This window comes from Neofelis nebulosa, chromosome 9 (genome assembly GCF_028018385.1).
Source record: "Neofelis nebulosa isolate mNeoNeb1 chromosome 9, mNeoNeb1.pri, whole genome shotgun sequence".
NCBI lineage: Eukaryota > Metazoa > Chordata > Mammalia > Carnivora > Felidae > Neofelis > Neofelis nebulosa.
Genome location: NC_080790.1, coordinates 86,451,714 through 86,469,737, shown reverse-complemented (window position 1 = coordinate 86,469,737; position 18,024 = coordinate 86,451,714). Strand labels below are relative to the sequence as shown.

At 48.1% G+C, this 18,024-nt stretch overlaps 1 protein-coding gene and 1 long non-coding RNA gene across 3 annotated transcripts in view; one reads left to right on the top strand and one right to left on the bottom strand.

The window, feature by feature from the left end:
- The window catches only part of UXS1 (UDP-glucuronate decarboxylase 1), a 96,018-nt gene that overhangs the window by 61,794 nt on the left and 16,200 nt on the right, over window positions 1-18,024 (top strand). For both annotated transcript variants that reach the window (XM_058684593.1, XM_058684594.1), the window contains exons 7-10: window positions 225-329; window positions 3,342-3,401; window positions 6,189-6,310; window positions 16,704-16,823. In XM_058684593.1, coding sequence (XP_058540576.1) covers window positions 225-329; window positions 3,342-3,401; window positions 6,189-6,310; window positions 16,704-16,823 — 407 coding nt within the window. The remainder of the gene's footprint in view (window positions 1-224; window positions 330-3,341; window positions 3,402-6,188; window positions 6,311-16,703; window positions 16,824-18,024) is intronic.
- On the bottom strand, window positions 10,070-12,421 carry LOC131485286 (uncharacterized). The gene is made up of 3 exons (XR_009248751.1): window positions 11,998-12,421; window positions 10,949-11,062; window positions 10,070-10,827 (listed from the first exon to the last, which is right to left on the bottom strand). It is a non-coding gene; the product is annotated as an uncharacterized LOC131485286 (long non-coding RNA).

Here is an 18,024-nt window from a genome sequence, read left to right as displayed (position 1 = left end):
ACTGGGCCCCCATGTGTTTTTGTTGCAGACAATTAGACTTTCTATTTTTGTTTAAAGTTCTTCTAATTGCAAAAGCAAATTACTTTTTATGAAGAGTAAAACAGTAACAACTAGAATTTCAGTGCTACAGAAATGCCTGTATCATACAGTCTGATTCTTGGGACTTCAGAGTATTTTTAATGTTTTCCGTGGAAATCACGAACTTCCATTTTTGTCTCCTTTAGTTGACCAGATATACCACCTGGCCTCTCCGGCCTCCCCTCCAAACTACATGTATAACCCCATCAAGACGCTGAAGACCAATACGATCGGGACGTTAAACATGCTAGGTAAGTTGTCCTTCCCTTATTTCGCAGCTGTTTTGGGGAATGTTGTAGGCAATCCCAGGCATAGGCCATCGACGTTCTGTTAGAGCTTGGTCTTAGACTTTAGACCCCTCCCTCACCCCTGGAGTGACTTTACGAGCCATCAGAGTTGTCATGGGGGACACCACCATCCTAGTAACCAGTCTGCACTGCCACAGTTGAATCCCCTGAGAGTGACCACCTGTCACTGTGACTGTGTGTGTGACTGTGACACCTTCCTTCACTTTACCCTGTGATACATGGTGTGTGTGCCTCTGAGCTGGAAGAGGCACTGGCGACTCTGATCCAAGGCCAGGTCGGTGCGGACTGCGCGCACGGGGGTTTCAGGAGTGCCCCTGGGAGGAGCAGAAAACCAGCCGACCTTATGGGGTTGTCCAAGCTGAGTGCCCAAGTCTAGGCTGAACTGCGGGATTCACCAAAGGGGGCCACGGGTGCGTGTTACAAACAACATGCCGTAGATTGGTAGCTGTGGATAATGCGTACCTATGAATGCTTGAAATCAAAGGCATCTCAAGTTTGACACAGGTTTCAAAAACTGGGAGTTTTGATTAGTTGCAAAGTGGGGAAAAAGGAACCACTTTTTAAAATGTCAAGTGAAAAATGGATTTAATTATGGTAACATTTAAGACAGCTTCTATAAATGGGTTTGGGAAATGCAGCACTAAATTGTAATTCGAGGGAAGCATGGAGACAAGGGACCGACAGGGATGCCCGAGACTGGTTTTCAGGCCTCGTAGACTAAACAGTTTGAGGGGTCCAGCTCTGCAAGAAATAGATGATTCATTCTCCTAGTGTAGAAGGGGCTTTGTTCCCTTTGTTACAACCCCTGCCCTGGTCACTAGACAGAACAGGGTCTCCCTTCTGCTCAGAGGTAAGACACTGGTAGAGCTGCCTGCTGCTCCCACCCCTCCCCACACTCCCTCTGCCGCCCCAGCCGCCTCCTTCGTACCCAAGTGAGATACAACAGAGGAGCCACCAAGCATGTGATGTTTAAGAAGATAGCATCCATTGTGCAGTCACTGTGCCCAGGCACCGTCCTGTCTTTTGACAGGGAACTTGGTGTTTCCTGGAGAAGGCGATACATGGGCCCAGGCACCAGTGACACCAAGGAGGAAGGGAATGTTCCCAAAGGGAGGTGCCAGTGAAATGCTGTTAGAGTTCCAGGCAGAAGGGACTCGTGGGCCATGGGTGAGATTGGACCTGGAAGTCCTGAAGGAATGATAAACTCCTTTCAGGAATGACAGGGACAAAAGCTGAAGGTGGGGGACGGTCGCTCGGCTGCAAAGACTTAAGAGGGACTTCATATTCCAGACGGAAAGAGGTGCTGTCATTAATTGCTTTGCACTTGAGACAAGATGCAGTGAACCCCCCCCCCCCGGCCTCTTCCTGGTGGGGCCCTTCCCTCTCTGTGGCTCCCCACTTCTCTGGGCCCATGCTCGGTTTCTTCAAGATGAGACCCCTTTGTCCAGTCTCTGCATAAACATCTGGGCTCTAGAACAACACAGGTGGGGCTCCCCTGGCTCCCCGCCAAGGGGTCCTCACGATGATGGAGATGCTCTGGGTCCTGAGTGTATCCATGTCAGTGTCCTGCTTGGGATATTGTACTCTGGTTTTGCAGCCTTTTACTGTTGGGGGGAATTCAGTAGAGGCTATGCAGGGTCTCTCTCTGTTGACTTTGTATGACCACATTTGACTCTACAGTTACCTCAAAAGTGTATTACAAAAAAAAAAAAAAAACATCCTGGGGTCCTTCCTTTTGAAACTGCTACCGATGCGTCTATGCAGTGATGTGGTACAGTGATCACTCGGCAGACTTCCGAGGGCTGAAATAGAAGTGAAAGAGACAGACCTGTGGTGTTGGTAGCCTTAGCCTATAAATTCCAGATCCTGCTACGTCCCTTTTTAGCATTTATTTGTTCCAGCATGTTGTGGCATTTGCACAGATGATCTCCAGATCCTTCCTGTTTGGCAGCCCTGCTCTCTTGTTCTTGGGCGTCTTCATGGCTCCCTGCTTTCCTCCCCTGGGTGCTCCCACACCCACACCCCAGGACCCCTCATGCCAGGGCCCTTCTGTGTCACCTGGCTGCCTCCAGAAGTGCCCGCAGGCTGTGTGCGTACACCCAGCTCCCAGCCCCAGCACTTCACAGACACCTCGCTGGACCTCTGCCCCGTGGGCGGGCATGCGTGCAGCACTGGGTGTGTGGCACCCCCGGCCTGTCGATTTGGTGGCATCTGTCCACAAAGGCTCCATGGGGGAGTACGTTCGGGAGCCATTGGGTTAAGTGAAGGGCGATGGGCCTCTTTGGCACACAGCTGCCGTGAGCCTCTGATGAACATTGGGACTTTGTGAGTGCCTAGAGACTTTCCATACCTACCTGACTACCACCGAGCACAGTGTTCTAGTCCATTTTGCCTGCAAGGGGTCTGTGCAGGAAAGCGTTTAGAGCCCGACACAGGGATGTCATGACTTGTTTTGGAGAAGGGGCTGTTGCAGCCGAGCCTTGAAGGAGATGGGGGGGGGGGGTGGTGTGGAGGGGCCCAGCCGGCGGGGGCTGGCTCCGGCACAGTCAGAATGCCAGGGGGCACGTCGAGGAAGTGGCAGGTGGGCCGCGTCACAGGGACGGTGGAAGGGAAGGTGCGTATGGCCTTGCCTTCTGCCTACTGGTGGTAACCCCGAACCCACACCTCACCAAACTAACAGATTCTCCATTTGGCCCTGCCTGCACCTACACCTACAAGTGTCCAACTAAATACTGTGCCTCTGAGGTTTCGTTTGTGTTCTTCTATTTTGGTTTTTTGTTTGTTTGCTTCAAGGTAGATACAATATGAGTGGATGGTGCACAGGGCACAGATGATCAGATACAATTAATACTAAAAAACTGCATCAGCTGGCCACAAAAACATGCATGCGCTTCTGTAACTTCCTCGTTTCCCTGAGGTTGTCAGCTTCTCTGATCGTATCTTTGCTTTCTGTAGGGCTGGCAAAACGAGTCGGCGCTCGCCTGCTCCTGGCCTCCACCTCGGAGGTGTATGGAGGTGAGTAGTGGGGCTCCCCCAGTTGTGCTTGCTCTGGGCCCATGGGACTGTCTCAGGTGAAGGAAGGAATCAAAAATGAGTGCAGGATTCCGTGTGTAAGACGGCCCAGCCCACTCTCCCTGCTTGTGCGCCAGCCAGCAGCGAGGCCACCTGTCAGCCACCCGTGGTCTGCTCTCGGAAAAGCACGAACCCCTTTTCCTCCCGCCGAAGAACACCCTTGGACGACTGCTTCATGTCACCTTGTGCAGGAGGCCCCGCCATTTACAAAGCCACAGAGGGGTGTTTCCCATTCGGCTCTGAAAGGACCCCAGAAATCATGCAGTAGGGATTTTTTGGCCAGGTTAGCTGGAGCACGTTATTCTTCAGTATGAGCAGTGGGTGCTGTGAGCCTGACCCACCAAGAGCTCAGGGGTTGGCTTTTGCTTGCTTGGCAAAGAGATATGTACTGATTGCCTCACCTGTTGTATAATGACTTCTGGAAGAACCTTAAGTAGGGAATGCCAGAAAACCACGAGCCTGTTTTGCCAACCTGCAGAACTTTACCTCCCCTCCAGGCCCATTAAGCCAGCCTGGGTTAGGAGCAGGATGAGGGGTGCAGGTTCAACCCCAAACCAACGGGTGCAGGGTTGTGGAGGACGGCATTGTTGAAGCAGCAGAAGCTAGACCCTGACGTGCAACTTATCTACTTCACATTACTGTTTTGGACAGAGAAATGAAGTGAAGGGGCAAAACAGGAAGAGATGTTTGTTTTGGTTTTTTTTCTTTTTAAATAAGGGAACTGATTGAAAAAAAAATCTAGAAAAAGAGAAGTTCTACTAAATGCAGTTCTATTCTTTGTAATCCCTGTGAAAATGAAATCTTGGCAGTTAAAAGCATCCACCCCCTACCTGTTCCCCTCATTGCTTTTAGAACAGACAGCTGAGTGGGTTTGCATTCCGCCTCCCTGTTTCTTTCCATAGCAAGACTTTACATGGGGTCAGTTTCCCTTTATAAGTCATTGGATGATTCCCCTTCTCTTCCTCTGATGAGCTTTATATATCACAGTTGAGAGGGCTGAATTTTTTTTTTTTTTTTAAATTTGGTGAGAGAGCACGCAGGAGAGGGTCGGAGAGAGAGAATACCAAGGAGGCTCCACACTGTCAGCGCAGCGTCTGACGCAGGGCTTGATTCCATGAACCGTGAGATCATCACCTGAGCAAGATCGAGAGTAGGACACTTAATCAACTGAGCCACCCACATGCACCTCAAAGGGCTGAATCTTTTTAAATGTCTCAGATATAAAGGTATTCCTCATATTGGCCAAAAGGGCACAGTGACATCTTTTCCCTGTCCAGCCTTCTTCCTCCTCTCACTTCATTTATTATCTGCACATTTGATGACAGTTTGTCATCAGTTTTTAGGGTTCTAAGTAACATCAGGGTGTAACTGGTCTGCTCTGATGTTTGAATAGTGCAAGAAACTGGCATTTTGTGGAGTGGGTGCTTAGTGTGTTAGCCTCACAAAATGCTGAGAAGGGGAGACTAATTGGAAATCAATTGTGACTCTAGACCTTTTATCACAGAGAGTGGGCACTTTTAAAGTGGTGTCTTGAACCTTGGGCACCCTGGACACTTCAGCCCAGGGTGCCAGTTGAGGGACAGATGCATGCGTGTGCCTGGTCTTCTTTCTTACCATTTGCCAAATTTATGATGGTCTCTTTGGAGTCTAGCTTGCCTGGCCCTTGTCAGAAATTCCCAGAAAAGGCCTAATGTCAATCATCTGTTAACATCTGTGTGAAATTAAGTTGCTGGTTTTCTTCTCTCAGGGAGTATTTGCCATAGACCTCTTCTCTCATGCTGTAGTAAAAACATGCCCCCTTCTTAAGAGAATTTTAAACCACAGCACTGGATAGAGAGGTCTGAACCTGCCCCTGGATTCGGCCACACTGCAGGGGTGGGGGGCACCAGTCTCCGAGGGGGGCCGGCCGACTCGGGCACCTGTGTATTCGTGACTCTGTATCCATGAGCTGCAGTCAGATTTTGGCTATAAGATAAGCACGAGATGAATTTATAACACAGAGCTCCTGTACACTGTCCAGGTTTCTTGGCTATGGCTGTATAAAATTCCTAGTGTGCCATATAAATTAGGTATCCACATTCCCAAAATACACTTGTGTTAAAAAAGAATTTGTTACTAGGTTTCTTTAAATGGTCTGTGCCTTTGGCACATCTTAAAATGTGATTGATTTACACACCAGAAAAACAAAAGTTGGGAAATATAAAATGTGTGCTAAGGGAACAAGCGGTCATTTGCCTTAGGGATGCTCCGTCCTTCCACCTACACAGACCAGGGTACTAATGTCTCATTGAGGCTCTCGAGTTTGTTCTAGGGTTGTTGGCACGTGGGGAAGTCCTTGTGTTCCACAGAGGTGCTCCTGAAGTTATTTCAAGAAGTACAGGCTTTGCTGTAATTACATATTTTATAAATATAAAGTTGAACCATACATCCCTTCACGTAGATTACATTTAATTATAGCTTGTATAATTAAGTGTTAAGAACAGTTTACGGGAGAGGGGCTTGCAGTTGAGAGAACCCTGGTCTTTTACTTTATTTCTTCCCCTGTAAAAGTACTGTCCAGCCTGTCCCACTGGAACTTAGAGAATGGGCAGTGCAACATTGATCAGGGTCTCTCCATTTGTAAATGTTTACCCTGGTCTTTCTAGAGCAGTCTCTTGCATCGTAAATATTCATTGTTCACGATGCATACAAGCTTGATGAACACATGGTCTCACTTTCCTGCACTCACAGATCCTGAAGTCCACCCTCAGAGTGAAGATTACTGGGGCCACGTGAATCCAATAGGACCCCGAGCCTGCTACGATGAAGGGAAGCGCGTTGCCGAGACCATGTGCTATGCCTACATGAAGCAGGTATCGAACCGCATCCTGGGGGTCTTGGGGTGTAGACACATGGAGCACCTGTCCTGTCAAATGCAAAGCACCATACAGGAATGAAACGCCATGATTAAGTGGCTACTGGGAGAGTTTAGTTTCCCACTACTGTAAATTAATAGTATTATCAGCAGCTTTTCCCGTGTATGTCCGTTTTAAAAAACAGTTTCCTGGAGATACATTCTTTGGTTTGGAATGCTGTTACATGACTATGAATGGTACATTTCTTTATTGCCTAATTGCTCATCAGCAGTTAGTAAGTGCCTGTGTTTTCCTGAAGCCTTCAAATTAGTGAAGTTTATTTTTGTTGTTGTTTACTTTTCTTCTGAGTTATTTAATAGGTCTACAAATGAATTTATTATTGCTTTAATTTGAACTTCCTTAGGAATTGTTGTTTATATTTATTTCATACTGTTTCCTGCCTTCTTAATTATTCATTGCTGTACTGGAGGTTTCTCCCATGAATGGTGTCATGGGGCAGATCTGGTCAGCCACATGGTGTAGCCAAAAGAGCCCACTGACCAAGAGGTGGAGGGCCTCGGTTCCCACCCCAGCTCTGCCTCCAGGCAAAGACCCAGGCTAGTCCATCCTTTCCTTGGTCACTGTCCCTGAGCTTGGACCAGCTTTCTGAGGTGCCCCCAGACATGCCCTCTAGTAGAGGGAGGGATATGGGCATAAATCATTGTGGACTGCAGTCAGATGGTGTGGCCCATACTCCTAGGACTTAGAGACTTGATTGCCTGTCCCTGGGAGCAGCAGGCGACCTCAGATGGCAGTGCACGTTGCATGAGGGGAGAGGCATTGTCAATGTGCCCGGCGCTGAGTGTCCCTGAGCATCTTTCTTTTTTTCAGAGGAGAATTGTCAGGAGGGGTTTTTTCCCCTTATATTTTTAGTGAAATACCAACATTAAAGACCTATAAAATAACCTCTGCCTATGTGGGCATTTATTTATTCTGTCTTTTTTCTCAGCCAGAAGCAAAACTAATTGCTTTCTAAGCTACTTTGGGCAATCGGCTTGTATTATCCATTTATTTTAAGAAACATTAATCAGTGGATGCCTGGGTGGCTCAGTCTTCAGAAGCGTCAGACTTTGGCTCAGGTCATGATCTCAACAGTTTGTGAGTTCAAGCCCTGCACTGGGCTCTGTTCTATCGGATCTTCTGTCTCCCCCTGTCTCTGCCCCTCCCCTGCTCATGCTCTCTCTCTCAAAAATAAATATTAAAAAAATTATTTTAAAAAAGGAGAAGCATTAATCAGTTATAGAAAGGGCATAACTTTCTCATTCTTGAGTCCAGAATACCTTGACCCCGCAATTTAAGATTGCCTCCCGGGGCATCTGGGTGGCTAAGTCAGTTAAGTGTCCGACTTCGGCTCAGGTCACGATCTCGCAGTCTGTGAGTTTGAGCCCCACATCGGGCTCTGTGCTGACAGCTCAGAGCCTGGAGTCTTTCAGATTCTGTGTCTCCCTCTCTCTCTGCCCCTCCCCTGCTCTCACTCTGGCTCTCTCGCAAAAATAAATAAATATTAAAATAAAATGTACATAAGATGGCCTCCCAGGTACAGAGAACAATGTCTGGATATGTTGGTACTTGAGAAAACTAACCTGTGTTCTTAAGGGGCACGTGTTGCGATTTTATTGTATAAAGAGTTTGAAGACTTGTGTTTCTCAACTGTTTTCTTTTGCTTTCATTCTTGTGGTGTTTCTTAGTGAATTTTTAGATAGGTTAAAGCTGGTGGGCAAATAGGTCATTTTAATTGAACTTTTATTCAGTGAGTCTAAGGAGTGTCTATAGGGAATAGCTACCTCCTCAAGGTATGAGCTCATGGTAATTGTGATAGTAATAATATAGCCAGCATTTATTGAGCACCGACTGTATGCCAGGAACTGTGATACACATCCACACACTAGCTAGGGTACTCATTTCAAACACAAACTACCATTGCATCCGATTCATCTGGCTCATGATATCGGGAATGTAGCATCTAGATAAATCTGGATCTGTCAGCATTTATGTTTCTGCTCACGGAGGTCTTGGGAGGTTAATGGCACAAGTAGCATTACTCTGAAAACTGTAAACTCATGTTCCCATTAGAAGCCCCTTGTGTGTACAGTTGGTCTGTGCCTAAGTGTCCCTGATAAGAGCCCTGTCAAGAGGGTGTCCCTGCATTGCAGGGGCTGTCCTGGTGAAGGACAGTCCCTCACTTGAATGATGCCTTTACTGTGGAATGTCTGGGATGTGCTTCACACACCGAAGGCCCCAGCAGACGAGTGTTGTGTGGATGGAAGAGTCACATCCATGGTCAAGTTAATCGTGTGCTTCTCACTGGAACACCAGGGGCTCTACCCGTGGGAACTATGTCCTGGTACTAGGTCTGAGAACGCCTTGTAGAAGAAAGGCTCTGTGCTTTTGAGAAGCTTGGGGTCTCGGCTGACAGCACTCAGTGGCCTGTAGACTTGTCCAGACTCATCACATTGTTTGGCACACCTGTCCAAGGACTCGTGTTGGGTGAGTGTTACGGTCACTGTCATCTGGAAATAGCACATGCCCCTTGTGGCCAGTTGGGACTCGTAAGCAGATGTGATGCACTTCCGCCGTAGCACTGCTCCTGCTCCTGTGGGGTAGCCATTAGGTCAGGGAGTGGCCGTGCCTCTGGGTGGCAGGGTCATGTCTGGTTCTGGTGGCCGCACAGCAGACAAGTAGAGGTCATGCCTCTTGATGTGTGGACAGCACAGCCAAGGGCCATGCACTGGGGCAGAGGTCACTGGCCTTGCCCGAGTTCTGAGAGGCCTGTGAAGAAGGCACAGCATGGGCTTCCCACCTTCACCCCACTATTATTTGCCTTACAAATAACTCTGCTTCCTTGCAGGGAGAGCCATGGGTCCACAACTGGGCCCCCTACGGGTTCTCTCTCCCTCCTTAGTCTGAATCCATGCTGAGGAGGAGGAGAGAAACATTGGTGCATTTCCTGCAGTCAAAAAGTGTTTTGTGTTCCTGCTCTGGCAGGATGCAGGGCCAGGAATAGAAAATAAGAAAACACAGATGAGCAGGAAGGAAGAAAAATTGTTACCCGTAATCCCATCCAGAGATAAAAATAAGGACAAAACAAATAAAATAAACACCGCCATGTGAAGACTGTGAAGGATGTAAACGTTTAGGACCCAAGTAAAATCTTTTACTCGGGATTATTATATTAGCTCTGAGAAAGAGTAGGTCGGACACTTCCTGTCCATATGGGGTTGCCTCCTCTGGGTGTGGCCTAGTCTTAGGGAGTCAGTGTTGGCCCCTCCGGGTGTGGCCTGGTCTGGGGCAAATCAGACCATCTTTGGGGTTCTCACTCCCAAGTGACTGATTTTCAGAACTCTGACTTTGCTGCTGCTTGTGCTTCCTTAGTGGATGTAGCCCTTGTGGACCCTAAGTGCTCAGTTCAGTGCCCCGCAGTTCTGGAAGTGCTGCCCTGCAGGCCTGTTCTGGGTGGCGCAGAGGAGCCGGACCCTGTGGGCTGTGAGGGCCTGCGGTGTGCTGGCCTCTGTTAGGGCTCAGTCTGTAGGGCTTAGTTTGTTTAATATCCCCTCATTCTCATGATGCCTTTGAGGTAGGGGTGGGTGGCCCATTTTCCAGATGGGAAGGTGGGCTACAAAACTTGTTCTTAGCTCCCCCGCCTGTAAGTGGAGTCAGGACCCACACTGGTGGCAGCGCGTGCTCCTTGGCCCTTTCCTGGTGGTCCCAGTGGGGCATTGTGGGTGAGGAAGCTTGGCTGGGCGAGAGAAGGTGCAGCTCTGAGTCCACGGGCGTCGGCGCTGCCCTGAAGCACACGCACTCAGTGAGGACACCTGGGCCGGCAGTCCACACAGCATTGCTGTGGAATGACCAGCCGCTGATAGAGCGGTGAGGTTAACCACCAAGGAACTGTGCCAGTTTATAGTTATAAATTCAGCCTTTCAAGATAGCAAGATACATTCAAAGCTTCAGGTGTATGATTTACGCTGTCTGGAAACAGATGAAAAAAGAATGACCAGAGAGAAGGATAAACCATCATCCTTTGGCATATTTTTACTTAGTTATTTCAATAACTTAAACTCTTTTCTTTTTTTTTTTTTTTTTTTACATGACACATCTCCTCTGAAGTGTCAGTTGTCACTTCATTGGGAAGACCCCATATGGTATGTGGTTGTATCTTACTCTGAATAAATCCAATAGATAAGGATGGAGAATATAATCAAGATGAAAAGAGACATGAATAATCTTGGTCTAAAGATTTTAGAGATCTTTTTCTAAAGATCTAAAGGACGATTTTCCCTTTTCTAAAAGATTCTCAGAATCCTGAGTTTGTTTTCATGTATGGAAATATGCTAACATATTCTAAATAGAACCTGACTTCCCAGAAAAATCTATCGCACGTACACGTTTCAGGACACATCCTTTACAGAAGGAGAAGCTCCCATGAGTCTTCTTCCAGGGGGTAGAATGAGATGGAACCCAAACAGGATCATCACCTTTACAAAAACACGTGAAAGGCAAAAATAGCATTCAGGGTTGGTTTTTCAGCGAGCCGTTACAGAGGCTGTGAGCCCTCCCCCCCCCCCCCCCCCCACCCACCCTCCCCAAGCGCCTTACCCAGAAGCCACACACAGCATCTCAGCATCGCGCCAGGTGCCAGCGCCTTGACCTGTGTCCGGGACCATCTGGGCTTTGTCTCGGTTTATTCTGTTCATGTTAGCAAGGTGTGTCCTTGGGTATCAGAAAAGGCGAAGAGAGGTTACTTTTGGAGTCCGGGAACGCTCAAAAATTTTCCCATATAAATTCATGGTAATTGCTTCTTTGTTTTATGTCATCCCAGCTTATGAAGGGTTTCATAGAAACACTCTACTTCTGGATCCCAGGGGAAACCTGTCCTTTGAACTTGTCAGGGAGGAATTAAGGTCTGCGTTCTTTGTGCACTTGGATGAATCTGGGAACTTCAAATGTGGGGACTTATCCACTCGCTGTGGTCAGTGGTTGGTGTGCAGTTGAGCTCATGGCCCCACGTGAGTCTGACTCTCTGGGGTCTGTGGCCCACCTACAGGACTGGGTCTGCAAAACAAGCCACCATTCATAAAACCATAGATTGGCCAAGCAGAAAGACTGAAAACTCAGAAATCATCTAGTCCAGTGGCCTTTTGGGTTTTGTTTTATTTTCTGACATCAGGGTACTTTTTTGTTTTAATTTTTTTTTAATATTTATTTATTCTTGAGAGAGAGAGAGACACACACAGAATGCGAACAGGGGAGGGGCCGAAAGAGAGGGAGACACAGAATCCGTAGCAGGCTCCAGGCTCTGAGCTGTCAGCACAGAGTCTGACATGGGGCTTGAAATCATGAACTGTGAGATCATGACCTGAGCTGAAGCCGGACACTTAACCGACTGAGCCACTGAGGCACCCCAGGGTACTTTTAAAAAATTACATAGTTGGTATATATGTTTTAGTTTGAAAAATATATATTCAGCAAGCAGCTTATAAGTCAAATGTTTGAAGGTAGTATTCACCCGTAGGGGTCAAGACTCGTGGCCTGGAGTTGCCCAGTGCCGGCCTTGTCCTGTCTCCTGGCTCCGCAGCTTACTCGCTGAGCACCTGGCCCTCCACACCCCACAAGTCCCAGCTGGAAACTGGCAGAGTAGTACTTACCCCTCCTGGCTTCACCATGCGCTGCACAGCGAACACTCTGGGCTGATTGTTAAGACCAAAGCAGGGCTGTTGAGGGTGATTGCCAGGCAGACACGTAGCCAGCGGCCCCTGACCTTGTGTGTCCTCCTCCCTCTGCCACCACTGAGAGCGAATTGGAACTTTTTAGCACTTTGGAGAACCCTGCACGGCAAGACTGCTCTGTGTTCTGTAACAGCCTGCAGACCTCATCAGTATGCATTTAGGAGAGGTCGTAGGGGAATTACCCAGGTCACTGTTCAGGGCCTCATGATCCTATTGCTCTTGGGACGTGAGTGCACTTCTCCCAGCGGTGTCAGGAAGATTATGGAAGCATCACAGAGTCAGGCCCGTCGTATCCAGGAGCACTTCTTGTTTCTTCTGTCCCCATCCCTGCCTTCCGAGCAGGCTGCCCACAACCACGGAGCGGGTGGCAGATGGTCAGCTCTTGGTCGGCACCTGCTCTCCCGAAGCAGGGCTTCTGTGTTCTGTCCTCCGGCACCTGCCATCAGCGAAGACAGTGACTGTGATCATGCTGTGTTGTTCAGTAGCTGGCGACAGTAGTTGCCAAGCAATGATTGCATTTTAAAAGAGAGCGTTTGAGGGAGAGCTCATTTAATCCCTGCTGGCAGCATTTGTGTCCTCTGGAGATATTTGGGGAGGGAGGAGTCTTTGTTCCCTCACTGTATCTCTTGAGTTACCACTGGTTGATCAGTCAGGCCTGCCTACCAAACCCTTCACCCTTCTTGGGCCCTAGAAATAGGGGAAGAGACCTTCTGATGCCAGCTTACCATCTGGGGTTGTGTATTACTGCAGCCTGGCCACGGTTTCCAAAGCCCAGTTATCGAAGCAAGCCACGTGTTCTTTACCTACATGTGCTTACATATGCTCACTCGGGTGGCACCCCAAGCATTGTCTCCTCTTAGGTTTCCACTGGTTTTGTGTTGCTGTGTCTCAAACTTAGAGGAGTCGCCCTAATGCTTGATAAAAAGCTTCCTGATGCTCGGAGTCCTAAGTGAATGACTCCTGATCCCCACCCAGGACAAAACCATGGACACAGTGAAATCCAGCCATTCTGAAAGACTCGGCAGTTCCTTTTCCGGGTTGCTGGTGTGTGTGTGCACGCACGCGTGTGTGTGTGTGCAGAGATCCTGCAACATGCCATGGTGGAAAGTCACGCACCAGCGCGGTAGTCACCCCGACTCTGTCCCTGGCAGACGGAAGGTTGAATATGAGTTAGGAGTTTGTGCATGCGTTTGCTCATTGGTCCTTCAGAGGAGGGTCTCCCCGAAGAGGCATTGCAGCCTGTAGGCACCTTCTGGGGTTTCATCCAGGGAAGTAGGCTTTGTGTCAGACACTGGCCCTTTCCTCAGGTGTGAGACGGGGAGTAATTATACCTTCCTCCAAGGTGCGTACGTGTCCACCCACCAAGCTGCCACCATAAGCAACCGTGTCAGTATCTGTTGACTGTCCACCCTGTCATGCAAGGGCCCTGCAGGATGGCAGGGGAGGAGGGCTGTTAGACTGTGCGTGCAGAATGGGGGTGGCCTTTGTGTCCTGAGGAGGCAGTATGCAAACTCCAGAGCCACTGCATGATAGGAGAGCGGGTCTTATGTTGCATGAGCCTTGGGTTTATGTTGATTTCATTTGAGAGCTATGGATTTCATGTTTCAGAGCTCGAATTCTCGGAAAGGTGAGGTGGCTATCCTGGCAACCGCACCTATCCAGAGGCATTGTCCTATAGCACCTAAGTTTATAACCCAAATGGGAAAACCATAAAAACAGGCTCCTTTACATCCTGGTCAGTTCATGTCTTCAGAACACGGCTTTTATAAGACCTTGTTCTGGAAGGTTGTTCCAGAGGATAAAGTTCAGAGGATGAAAGCATCTGATTTGTTGCAAACCTTGTATAGCCCACGAGCTTACCCCTGCTGGGCACGTGGGTTTGGCTCTTGTAAATTTGCTGAGGCTTTTCCAGTCTTTTTCTAGAATAATGTCATATTCATCCACTTCTGATCTTTCCTCATCTTAACAATTAAATGCAAGTGGCTACTTTTCGAGTTCTTTTCTACTGAGGTCAACATCTCTGCTTCTTTCTCCCCCTCACCCCATTTTGGAAATATTTTCTGGTTAGTTCAGTACAGAAAAGAATGATTTATTCATGGACCTAGAATTAGAGCTCATACCTTAATCCTAAAACTCTGAGTAGCTCATGTGAACATTATAATGTATTGCTGGGAGGCCCTAGCAAAAATGTAGCCTTCTGGTTTCTAGAAGTGAGCTGTTTGCTGGATCCATGCTTCCCAGCAGTTTCACATCTTGGTGCCCATAAAATTGCTAATGTTTGTCTAGCAACTGGGACAGAGATAAGGCTGCCGTGAGCAGAGGTGGCCAGCCAGGTGGTTCCAGCCACAGGGAGACCTCATGGACCCTTGGGACACTGTAGCTCATCACCTCTCAGTCATCCCAGTGGTGGTGAAGTCTGTGCATAATCAGCCCGGTTAGCTGAGGGTCCATTGGCTCCTAGCCTGTGCCAGATCTGAGGCAGTAGAATTAGAAAAGATAAGAACTTTCTGGTCAAGTAAACACAATAGCAACTACTGCTTTTGGCTGCCAGGCCCGTGCCAAGCGTTATGCAGGACCGGCTTCCTTTTTATGATCCCCCTGTGAGGTACGTACTGTTCCTCTCCAAAGAATAGTGCAGCTCAGTGAGAACAAGTGGAGCTGGAGGGCACATGAGCCCCTGGGCCTCACGCTGCCATCCTGCCTGTCCTCAGACGCCTGGAAAATACGTGTCTGTAGTCTAATGGGTGAAACAAATTAGAGACACAGATGCTGTGGAAGTCCACTAATTCAGGGTGTAATGCAAACATTTAACTTTTTTTTGAGAGAGAGCGAGAGCACACATGAGCACATGCACAGGGGAGGGCCAGAGGGAAAATCTCAAGCAGGCTGCGCACGCAGCGCAGAGCCTGATATGGGGCTCCATCTACTGACCGTGAGAGCATGACCTGAGCAGAAATCAAGAGTCGGACACTTAAACAACTGAGCCCCTCAGGCGCCCCAAAACATTTAACTTTTTGATTCATGAAAAAGTAGCCTGTGAAATTAAGAATTGCGTGAGATAGTTTAGAGAAGCCTTTTAGGGTTTAAAAATGTACTTTCCTGGGGGCACCCGGGTGGCTCAGTTGGTTAAGCATCCGACTTCGGCTCAGGTAATGATCTCACTGCTCGTGAGTTCGAGCCCTGCATCAGGCTCTGTGCTGACAGCTCAGAGCCTGGAGCCTGCTTCAGATTCTGTGTCTCCCTCTCTCCGTGCCCCTCCCCCATTCATTCATATTCATTCTCTCTCTCTCTCTCTCTCTCTCTCTCTCTCTCTCTCTCTCTCTTTCAAAAGTCAATAAAACCATTAAAAAAAACTTTTCTGATTATAGATTTGAAAGTATACTTTTCTTGATTACAAGAGTACTACATATTTCCCATGATTATAGCAGCACTATCAACAATAGCCAAAGTATGGAAAGAGCCCAAATGTCTGTTGATGGATGAATGGTTTAAAAAATGTGGTATATTATAGACAACGGAGTATTACTCGGCAATCAAAAAGAATGAAATCTTGCCATTTGCAACTACTTGGATGGAACTGGAGGGTATTATGCTAAGTGAAATTAATCAGAGAAAGACAAAAATCATATGACTTCACTCATATGAGGACTTTAAGAGACAAAACAGTTGAACGTAAGGGAAGGGAAACAAAAATAATATAAAAACAGGGAGGGGAACAAAACAGAAGAGACTCATAAATATGGAGAACAAACTGAGGGTTATGAGAAGGGTTGTGGGGGGGGGATGGGCTAAATGGGTAAGGGGCATTAAGGAATCTACTCATGAAATCATTGTTTCACTATATGGTAACTAATTTGGATGTACATTTTAAAAAATAAAAAATAAAATTAAAAAAAATTATCTTACTATAAAAAAGAAGTAATACATATCTATTGGAACAAAAATAGAAAGATTTAAAAAACACGTAGAAGAAAGTGAGCACCTATAATCCGACCATGTAGAGACAGCCATTTTAAATAATGTTGGCATGTATCTTTCCAGGTCTTTTAGATACCAACCTACAGGGGGTGCCAGATTGTCTTTAGGTTTTCACTAAAACAAGTTTTCCAGTGGACCAGATTGGGAGTGTAAGACAGCGTGGCTCTTCAAAAGAATACCCGTATGTCCCTTCTTTTCCAGGATAAAGTATTTGCTTGTTTTTCTTCAAATCAGCTATTAAACATTCATTGACATTTAAATCACTATTGACTAGTAAACCTGCAGGAAATACTGTGTGAAGAAGATTATAAAGGACTATGCATGGCATGGTCCTATTTGGGAAATAGATATTTATTTGCTGGGAAAAAATTTTTCTCCAAACGTGTTTTCCCCTTGTACTGTTTAGCTACCTCTCAGGTTTTCTGGCAGAGGGTTGATGCCAGTGGCCTGATAGTGGGATTGGGGACACATTTGAGTTTGGTATAACTGTGTGCAGTCCTATTTGTTAACGAATGCATCATGTAGACCGAACCAGAAAACCACTCTCATCTGGGAGCAAAAAGCCAGACATTTTCAGACTTCCTTTATGGGCCGGGCACCAGAAACACGAAGTGAACTGCATCTCACGTCCTCTTCTGCTGTTCCAGGAAGGCGTGGAAGTGCGGGTGGCCAGGATCTTCAACACCTTTGGGCCACGCATGCACATGAACGACGGCCGGGTCGTCAGCAACTTCATCCTGCAGGCGCTACAGGGCGAGCCGCTCACGGTTTGTGCGGGCCTCGGGTGGGGGCAGAAAAAGTTGGCAGTCTGCCAGCAAGTGACAAAGGAGCAGTGCCTCTTGGTTCAGGGAATAACTTTTCCGCAGTTGTCCCTTTGCGCGGGGCACATCCTGCTGCCCTTAGTGACGAGGAGGGAAGGCGCGGGGCTAAAACCCAGAAGAGAAGCAGCAGAACCTGGTGGGCTTGTTCTCCAGGCGCACAGATAGTCTAGTGTGCAGGCTACAGCCTGGTCCATGCTGCTTGGGTCCATGCTGCTCGGTATGTCTGGCCGCACCAGCCTGCCAGCAACCACCTTTCTGGACACTGTTCTGGCCCTCTGGCTGTAGCCAGGGCTGTGTGTGTCCTCAGTGACCCTCAGATTGCTAAGTGAGGTGTCTGGGCAAGTCTTGGCAGTTGTCATGGTGACGCCCATATGCCCTCTGCTGGTTGCACTCAACCTGGGAGGCTTCAGGACCCTGGTGGTTTGGGGTCAGTGGTTCAAGCGTAGAGTACAGGTGAGCACCAGCCCCCTGATGCCCTCAGATACCCCTGTGGCGTCAGGATGGGTAGCTCATCTCCACCACCCCCTGTCGCCTCCTCGGGGAGGAGTGGCTCTCACCTGCTCTATGTGGGGTTTGCTAATTCAGTTCAGATGGTTTTCTTTGGTTTTGCTCAATCCTCAGTTCTCTCTTCCTCTCCTCTTCCTGCTCCTCTGCCCTCCTGCCTCCTTCATCCTCCTCCTCCTCCTCCTCCTCCTCCTCCTCCTCCTCCTCCTCCTGTCTTCCTCACATCTTCCAGCCCTGTAGCCTCTGCGTCCTTTCAGGCTCAGTGTTTGGTGGACATCCAGGGTAGATAAGGGTCTGGTTACTCTGAAAACTGCAGGATGGTTTGCTTATCAGCTGAGTGGATTCCGGAGGAAACGTTACAGCTCTGTGTACATATGTATCCATCCATCTGTCTCTCAATAGAGTAAATTTACCGTCTCCTATTCAGTGATGTTTGCATCCATTAAGTCACTCAGTGCTCACGACAGATGTGGGGGACACAGATTCTATTAGCCTGTTGTCCAGATGGGGAGACTGAAGCTCCATTAAGTCACTCAGTGCTCACGACAGATGTGGGGGACGCAGATTCTATTAGCCTGTTGTCCAGATGGGGAGACTGAAGCTCCATTAAGTCACTCAGTGCTCACGACAGATGTATGGGGCG